Source organism: Alnus glutinosa, chromosome 5, assembly GCF_958979055.1.
Source record: "Alnus glutinosa chromosome 5, dhAlnGlut1.1, whole genome shotgun sequence".
NCBI classification, from domain to species: Eukaryota; Viridiplantae; Streptophyta; class Magnoliopsida; order Fagales; family Betulaceae; genus Alnus; species Alnus glutinosa.
The window spans coordinates 30306184-30316149 of NC_084890.1; the positions used below are offsets into that span (position 1 = coordinate 30306184).

Consider the following 9966-nt stretch of genomic DNA (forward strand, 5'->3'; position numbering starts at 1 on the left):
AAGTTCTCCTCCGCTGCTTCACGGGTCTGTAGTTCCGATCAACGTTTAGTCGATGCTCAATAACTGAGGGGTCTATCCCCGGCATTTCATTATGTTCCCAAGCAAAGATATCAACATGGTCACACAAAAATCCCACCAGTTTCTTCTTTTCCGCCTCCGGGATTTGCGCTCCAATCCGGAGTTTCCGGTTCTGGGGCCCGACCGTCACATCCTCCAAGTCGCCGGTCGGACTCCTCATCTGTAATTGCTATTTGCCTGAAGAGCTTGCCCCCGGGTCGGGGCGTGCATCTCTGGAGGGGCTTGCCCCCGCACTGGGGCGTGCGTTTCCGGAAGGGTTTCCTAAAGAGATGTTATAACATTTGCGGGCCACCTTCTGCTCTCCCCGGATCACTCCTACTCCATCATCCGTCGGGAACTTCATACAAAGATGAGGTATCGAAGTTACCGCCTTCAGTTCGGCCTGAGCCGTCCTTCCGAAGATCGCGTTGTAAGCCGACGGTTGGTCAACTATGAGGAACTTAACCGGTATTGTCTTCTGGGTGGGGGAACTTCCCACAGTAACTTGCAATTCAATTGATCCTAAGGGCATTACCTGCTCCCCGGCAAACCCTACCAAAGGGAAGCGGAAAGTGGAAACTTTCTCCCTGCTAATCTTCATCAAATCGAAAGCTGATTTGTATAGGATATCGGCAGAGCTGCCATTGTCCACCAAGACCCGGTGTATCCTATGATTTGCTATCACCATTGTCACCACCAGAGCATCGGAGTGGGGCAAGTATACCCCTTCATAATCCTTGTCCGAGAAAGTAATGGTCAGCTTCTCACACTTAGCTGCTTTCAACGGTCTTGCAATCGAATAAATGGACACCTCCCTCATCTCTCGGGCATATGATTTTCGGGCTGAGTAAGTCTCGCCCCCTCCTCCAAAGCCTCCAGCTATAGTCTGAATCTCGGGAAAATCGCCCGGCCCCCCGTGCCGACTGCGGCTTCTACTCCGCTCCCGCTGACGCGCCCTCTCAGGCTGAGAGTCTCTGTCGGGCAGTCGAACCGGCCTCCTCTCGTAGCGGTACGGGGGGCGCGCCGGATGTGCATCCCGGCCGCCCGAACCTTGACCCTCAGCTGGTCTATTCGGCTGGAATCTCGCCGTCGTGTCCTCACGCTTTCCCAAAAAGCGCGTCAATTTGCCATCAGCTATATACTTCTCGATCATCTCTTTCAAGGCAACACATGTATTGGTCCAGTGGCCGAAGGAGTCATGATAATGACAATATTTGTGGCGATTACGGGGATGCGGCCGACCTTTTATCGGGGACGGATCCTTGTAATTCGGGTCTTTTCTGATTTCCATAAGGATTTCTCTAACCGGGGCGTTAACAGGCGTCCAGCTATAATTTTCGACTCTCTTAACAGGCTTGCGCTGGGTGAACTCCTTCCTTACCGGGACAGCTTCCTGCTTCGACCTTCCTCTATCCCCGGAACCACTTTTCGCAGCTTCATCTGTTTCTCGAAATGCCCGAAGGGTTTCTTCCTGGTTCACAAATTCCTCCGCACGATCATAGAAATCCTGCAATCTCTCAGCCGGCCTTCTCGCCAAGTCCGCCATAAGAGCACCATCCTTCCTTATGCCTTGGTAGATGGCACAATGAATGAATTGCTCATTTTGGCTTTCAGCCGCCAACCTCTCCTGATTAAAGCGAAGCAGGTAGCTTCTTAACGACTCCCGAGGACCTTGCTTGATGGTCATCAATTGTTGAGCAGGCCTCTTGCGGACAATACCAGCCATAAACTGGGACGCAAACTTTCTAGCAAGACTTTCAAAGTTTGCGATCGAGCCGGGTGGCAAGGTCCTGAACCACTCCCTGGCCCCTCCTGCCAAGGTCAGGGGGAACGCTCTACACGCGACCTCGTCCGGCGTGGCATGAAGCGCCACATGCGCACGGAAACTTGCCAAGTGCTCGATAGGGTCTCCCAACCCCGTATACACCGGTATCTCAGGCATCTTGAACTTGTTTGGGAGTTGGCGTGACATGATATGTTCGGTAAAAGGGGACACAGAGGCGGAAAACAAGCTATCAGTCAACAAAGCTTTTCCCGTCACTCCCGCCTGAGCAGAGCCCATCAAATAATCGCACTGTTGTTCTAACTTTGTTAACTTTTCCACCCACTTCTCTTTCCCCTTTTCATCCTTCTTAGCAAAGTTAGCAAGTTCGGCGTCTCTGTCAGCTTCACCTCCATCTCCCGCTACTCCTTCCGGAAGCCCGGCATCACGCTTAGGGTCCCTCTGGCCACTCTGCGACACTTCTTCCTGAGTTTCCTGCTGTTCCGTACGATCTCGTTCCTGCAACTCCTTCTCGAGCCGTGCTACCTTTTCATTTAAGCGGGCTATCTCTGCCTGGGGATCATGTGAGGTTCCCGCCTCCTCCCGCACATTCTCTTCAGTCATACTTCTTCGAGTCCACCGCGTACTCACCATGAGAGGTGTCAGACACGTTGTATTGGTGGGAACACGCGACCACGTCGTTCCCATAGACGGCGCCAAAATGTTGATGTCAAATTTCGAATATAACACGTGTCCACTCCTGGTGCTTTCGGACCTCGAACGATTAAACTGGAAGCTAGAGGGCAACTTTCTCCAAGTCCTGCAAAACAAAAGGACCGGCAGGGTTTCCGGCCAAATCCCCTCCGACGATCAAGTTAGTAGGAGTTTTTGTGAAGGATGGAAAAACTTCTTTTGGTCCTCTCACCTGAAAAATCATGTTGTTGTTTTTATCCTCATTTGTTCTTTATTATCCTCTTTTTCCCTTAATCCGTACGACCATTAATTACTCTGAGATGCTTATCAATTCCTCATTAATGCCTTTCAGCCGTTCCAAGTAGTCACCTCATGCCGCATTTCAGGCTTTCCTGTATGGCGGCGGGCGTCTTTGACCCGATGGACCACTACTTTCCTGTGAAGTGACTTCTCCCATTAATGCCCTCATTTAATATTTCACTGTTTCGCCTTCCTTCTCCGGACTCTCCACGTCATTGTCGCCGGACTCTGCCCTTGTCCGGGGTTATTAAAAATCTCTTTTTAATTCATGTAAATTTCCCTAACAAGGAAAGAAACAAAAACCATATATAATCAAAAACTAGGCTGTACTAAAATATGTCGGCTAAAGCATCAAAAGGAGGAACATCAATGTCCAACCAATGCCATGTTAGATCAAGCATTTCAAAGGAGCAACATCAATGAGCAATCTGTTAGTATATATTATTAGATTTAGTTGTATTCATAATTGATATCACTATTTGGTTGTAATTATCTCCAAACTTTTAGGTAATCAGATTTCAAATCTGATTTAATATTTTCTCCACCTACCAAAGTTTTCCTATAAATATAGACCATTTGTATTGTAATTAATCATAAAGAAGAACAAGATGTAGCCCATTTGGCTGGTTCCTAGTTTAAGAAGATTAGTTTAAGAAGACCACAAGATTTGTCCTTACAAAATTCGTAGATGATTCAGTCTCCAGATGTAGTCAGGGATTTCATCAGAAATATTACAATTCCTCAAAATTCTAAGAGACCAAAAAAGATTAAGTCAATTATGATAGTTAGATTATGGATAAATGTATTCATTTATGAACATCACATAAACTAAATAATTGGACATACAATCTCGTAAGGCCTGTCATGTTTCTCAACTCTGGAAAAGCCTGAATTGTTCCATTTATGTCACTAATCCTCCTATAAGTAAAGATAAAGTTATTAACACAATCCTTCAAGTAAAAAGATTATCAATCAATAAAAATATTTATGTCACTTAACAAAATGGTCAAGAATATATTCACTCACAAATCTGTTAACTTTTCCAAAACTGAAATGGATGATGGTATGGGCCCTTTGAGTCCACTAGCAATCATTTCTCTGTATTGAATAGAAAGAAAACAATCATGAGAAATTAACAAGCCTGAACCATGCTACTTTTCTCAAACCCTAAAAGGCATACAGAATTTTGAAAGCTCTGGAGCTTACAGTCTCTCAAGTTGTTTCCAGTTCAGAATAAAATCTGGTATTGTTCCATTTAAGTTGTTGTCATTTACACGGCTGCAACGGGCAGTAAAACGTCATCGATTCTACAATTTCAACATGAGTCATGAGTTTAAATGTTTGGTGAAGTATCATACTACAGAAAAGCTTACGAATCCGTCAAGTTTTTCAGCCCACCAAGTTCCTCCGGCAAGTTCCCACTGAAATTATTGGAGGATAGCATCCTGCAAGGACAAGTATTACAGCAAAATAGACAAATCAATATTCGGAAAAAAAAGATAACAAGTATACACGAACAAATTATCCATCTCAAAAAGAAAGTTACAAGGTGACTCACAAAGTTTCCCAGTTAACCAACTTCCCAAGTTCTGAAGGGAGCGTTCCAGAAAATTGATTTGCTTCAAGATTCCTAAGAAAAGAGTTTGCCATTCAGTTTGTCAGCAAGTTCTTCTGTCCACACGTACAGAATGTTGTGTTTCATGGAAAGTGTGTTTAAGAGTGATTGAAGCCATGCTTCTTAATTCCAGAAAGGAACCTCTTACGATTGAAATAGCACAACAAAAATAGAGAAAAGTAATAAGCATACACTGACCCAATTGCCCATATCTTATGCTAAAAGTTATATAACAATCTAACCTCCAAAATTTCATGGACAAAAATGGCAACATCATTTTCCAAGACATAATTTTGGTGAATAAAAAAAAAACAGCTTACAAGTATGTGAGATTCCAGAAGTTACCCAAGCCCTTTGGTATCTCCCCTGACAGTCGGTTTCCAAGAACAGAGCTGCATTATAATGTTTATTTATAGTTAATTGATCAAAGAATTCAATGTTCTCTATATGCTTGAAGTAATGAAAAGGAGAAGAAAATAATATTTGCTTACATAAACTTCAATTGCATTGAACTCCATTTGATTGGAATTGACCCACTTAGATAGTTGTAAGCAAAATCACTGCCAATTAAAACGTGGGCTTATTTTTTTGGTTTTCATGGCAACCAAACATAAAATTAGTAGGTGCATTTTGTAAGTGAAGCTCACATGTCCTGGAGGTAAGGAAGCTGAACCAGCTCAGGTGGAAGCACACCTGGCAAACTGAACCTCTTGATTTCTCTGCAAACAATAACACGAACCAACAAACAAACACAACAAAGTCAAATGATTAGAATGAGAAATACGGTAGATAAAATTCCCAACTAAAATGGGGCATTTTTTTTAGTTTTCTTTTTTCTGAATTTGAAACAAAAAATAACTCCTCAAACGTAGAGTACCATACATGGCTACAATGTGGCAGGTGTTGTTCTCGAATTGGCAATTGCAAGTAACTTTCTTCTCAGAACGGGGTGGCTGCTCCGGCGACGTAACGCCGACCATTTCCAATTCGCAAGAGGTGGCATTAAACTTCCAGTAAGTAGCCCCCATTGTCTTGGCAATTTGCTGGAGAGCATCCACTGAAATACAAGCATATCAAACAGTAACATTTCTGAGTGCCATGCACATACAAATATAGTATATCATCGAGTTTTCTTTCAATCAAAAAAGAAAAGGGAAATAAGAATTTCATCATACCTTCATCTTGAGGCACCCTAGCAGTAGCAAATCTTTGTGTGCTCAAGCAACTGAGGGCAACAACAGAAACAAAGAGTGCATGTTTGAGGAAGAACATGTCTGGAACCCCCAAAAGATTGACAAGAATCCAAGCAAATCTTTTGTTTGCACGTTAAATCAAGCTGGTAAAGATCAGTGAGTCAGTGACTGATCTTTTACAGTTGTTCTTCTGTACTTACAATTAGTACAGAGCGTTTGGTGATCACCGACAAAACAAATTTTTGTCATGGCAACCTGCTGAGTTGATTTTTCTTTTGCTTTGTTCAGACGTTTCAGCGTTCGAACGTGCTGCTGAAACGTCCAGACGGATGCAAGCTGGAGCAATTTGAAGCTTCTTGACACAGAAAAAGGTCCGGACGGAAAGTTCTCGTCATCTGGACGGATGATGCTTGGACAGTTGAGCATCCAGACGGTATATCACGTCGTCTGGACAGTTGCAAGGGAACCAAATTTAACTGCCTTGAAATCTTCACAGAGTTTGCTTAAAGATCATAACAGAAGAGTAGACTCTGGATAAAATAGCTTTCTTGTATAAAAGCATCATTACATAGAAAAAGCATCATTACATAGAAGTGATTTTGTCTAGCAGAATGAAGCCAATTACACACCAACACCCTATTTTATCTAATAATGGTGCATGCTTTTACGTTATTTTTGTTGATCATTTTAGTAAATTTACTTGGCTTTATCATATTGCTTGCAAATATGGTGTTTTCTCTATATTCCCTAAGTTCTAGGCTTATGAAGAACTCCAATTTAATCACAAAATCAAATCCATCCAAATGGATGGTGGTGGTGAAATTACCAAATTGCACCACTTTTTTTGCCTCTCAAGGAATCCATCATCGGATCACGTATCCTCACACCCATCAACAAAATGGATCTGTTGAACGCATACACCATCATATTGTCGAAATGGGCCTCACTCTCTTATTGTAACGCCCCCGCCTTTTACAAAAAGACGTAGGTGAAAATTTTAATTTTCACATGACATTACGACATCATCAATATAAATTGGCAGGGAATTTTTTTTTTTTTTTTTTTTAATGATAACATATCAGAACTTCTAACAAAAATACTTCAAAGTATATAGAAATAGTGTAATTGAATAATTACACATTAAAAATAGTATTTGTGCCACATGGCACGGATAATTTACAACCAAAATACTCATAATAATATTATTACATACCAACAAAAATATAAATATTGTTTTCCGAATATAATAATAATAATAATGGACTAGACATAGTAGTCCACAAAAATGGGAGACATCCTAGCCTCAGACACTGCTATTAAGATCATCTAAAGGTCTGGACAATCCTGATACTCATCTTCTTCATAACCTGTATTAATATATAATACAGAGATAAACAATAATATAAAAATACCTAGTGAGTCCACTGTTTTCAATAATGATATGATTGCTGATTTATTAGAAATAAAGAACACAATGTAATGACATAATAAAATGACAGTTTTATATGCACAGTCTTATTTATTTAAATAACCATTTTCTCCTTGCATTCACTTTGTAACTTTAACAAATAAATTCAAGGAGACGTCACTCCAGTATATAAAATCTAGAAGACGTAACTCTTGCCTAACGTGTTACAGGAAACGTCACTCTCGTTTAGCGGATGATAGGAGACGTCACTCCCGTTTAGCGAGTTCTAAGGAGACGTCACTCTTCTAATAATTTATTATCTTTTTGGCACAGACAGACGTTACTCCATGATCCGTAGGCAGACGTCAGTCCCTACTCTGTTTTTTATTAATAATTTGGGCTCAGGCAGACGTCACTCCCTGATCCGTTTGTAGAGGTCACTCCCAACTTTGCTATAATTAAATTCATTAATTAAAATAATAAAATATTCAAATTCCATATGCGCAAACAATTAAATAAAGCAGATATCATAACATTATAGAAATTCAACATCACCCCCCTCAGTAAGTAATAAATACCTACAGTTTTCACTTCCAAAGTTGTCCACGAAAATATTGACTGCATAATTATATCTGTGCAATAATAAATTAGCAAATTGCTAAGAGAATATTCATTATTATTATTATTTATTGCTACCACTTATCCCTAAGAAATTATTTTCTATTTGGGCAATCACAATAGTTACAGATTTAAATATGAAAGTTACGTGGATATTTACGTGTCCTTAAATCTGTTTATTTTATATAAATAGATAAAATGATTTATTTGACGTTAATCACATTTTTAAGTAGAAATGAACGGCACAGTGACATAAAATATTGATACTTTATATTTTTAAATCGGAGAAAATAACAGTATTAATATATTAAATGTCTAATAATATTTTAAAACAATCGAGCGACGTACCAAAGTTTTGAAAATATTCACTTTATTACGAACTAACCGAACCAAAATATATATATATATATATATATATATATATATATATATATATATATATATATATTGGTTCGGTTAAAGGCCCACACACAGATCAGCACCCTCACACATTTTTATATATTACCACACACACATGGTTTTCTTCAATAAAGAACTTACTGGGTGTTTCTAGAATAAGCTAGAATTTTGTGTTCTTGTTTGCTGGATGTTGACCGAGAGGAAGAGGGACTTTTGCGCATTTTCGGCCAAATAAAGAGAGGGATTATCTGAGTTTCTTTAGCAACAAAGTACCAAGAAGAAACAAAAGAAACATAATCAACAGAGAAGAAATCGTGACTTAACGAAAGAGAGAAGGAACTTCTCAGTTTTTGACGCAGACCAAGTGAAGGAGAGAAGAGGTAAGTAAAATATTTCTTCTCAGTTTTCACAGTTTTAGGTGCAGATTTTACAGGTTATTCGGTCTGTTCTTTGTTGATTTACTGCTATTATATATATATATATATATATATATATATATATATATATATATATATATATATATATATATATATATATATATATATATATATATATATATTTTTTTTTTTTTTTTCTAGCAAATAAGGTGCTACTGTGGAAACAAAATAGAAGAGAAGAAGGTAGAGAGAGTTGTTCCCTTTTTCCTTTTTGCTGCAGGCTGATTCAGAGACAGAGAGAGAACTCCTCTGTTTTTACTAATGGCCGAGAGCTTCAGAGAGTTCGAGACTGCTGTAAAATAGAGGAAGACAGAGAGAAAGCTAGAGAATTCTACAAAACATAGAAACAAAGAAGAAGAAGAAGAAGAATGGGGCAGCTTGTGCGTGAAATGTAAAGGGGGTTGCACCTCAATTTATACATTTTTGGACGGACAAGATCGCTTGATTTTGATCTGATCCGACGGTCAAGAATGCTACTTGGGCAGCAAGTTTGGGCTTGTAGGGGGTGAGCTGGGCATTCGTGACTCGTCTTAAGGGTAGAATAAAAATCAGAGAAGGAAAAGAGAGGAAGGAGTCGCGCGTGATTCATCAAGCTAGGGGAATAGCTAGGTGACTCATCTCATCTAAAGGAATCTCAACCATTAGATGAGATGAGTCACCTAGCTATTCCCCTCATATTTTAAGATGTTTTATTCAATATGTTAAAATACAGGGTATTACACTTAGCACATTGCTCTGCCCCTCTTCTATATTGGGCTTAAGCATTCCAAACTGCGTGTTACCTCATCAACCGCTTATCCACCCCTGTCCTCAACAATAACTCACCCTTCCAAAAACTCTTTCCTTCCTGCCCTATTTATAGTTTCATGCAAGTTTTTGGCTGTGCTTGTTGGCTACACCTTTGGTCTTACAACAAGCATAACCTAGATTTTCGCTCCAAAACCCGCATCTTCATCGACTATAGTCCTTCTCACCGCGGCTTCAAATTTCTTCATCTACCTACTGGATGCAACTACATTTCTCGCAATGTCATTTTTGATGAGTCTGTTTTACCTTTCCATCTCTCCTCATCATCCTTTACCCCCCATCCTCCCAACTCCCAAACCACACTCTACCCTCCCTGATTAGAGAATCTTAACACTCCCCCTCGCCTACCCGGTGCTCCAACCCCAACCCAAACATCCCCCTCTCTCGGGCCTCCTGAAGTCGAATCTTAGGAATCGTCTCTTCCTCGCACTTCATCGCCACCTTCCCCTATTAACATTGTTTCATCTCCTACTTGTATGCAGGTAACTTCCACAGACCCCGACACCAAACTTGTGATGCCACCTCCACAGCATGCCATGCAGACTCACTCCAAGAACAACATCTTCAAGCCCAAGTCCCTTCCCACTAGTCTCATCCGCTATCCTCTTCCTAAAGCACTCACTACCACCACTCGCTCAGCAGACGTCGAACCGACCTCCTACTCTACAACTTCCAAG

At 40.5% G+C, this 9966-nt stretch overlaps 1 protein-coding gene across 1 annotated transcript; it reads right to left on the reverse strand.

Moving 5' to 3' along the window:
• Positions 1 to 247: 247 nt before the first annotated feature.
• LOC133869247 (uncharacterized) lies at positions 248 to 2443 on the reverse strand. Its single transcript, XM_062306203.1, has one exon. The coding sequence runs from the start codon at positions 2441 to 2443 to the stop codon at positions 248 to 250; it is 2196 nt and encodes a 731-aa protein (XP_062162187.1).
• Positions 2444 to 9966: the final 7523 nt, after the last annotated feature.

What these genes read in the sequence shown, in the direction of transcription:
- LOC133869247 (XM_062306203.1), bottom strand. Translation starts at nt 2,443, where the DNA reads ATGACTGAAGAGAATGTGCGGGAGGAGGCGGGAACCTCACATGATCCC.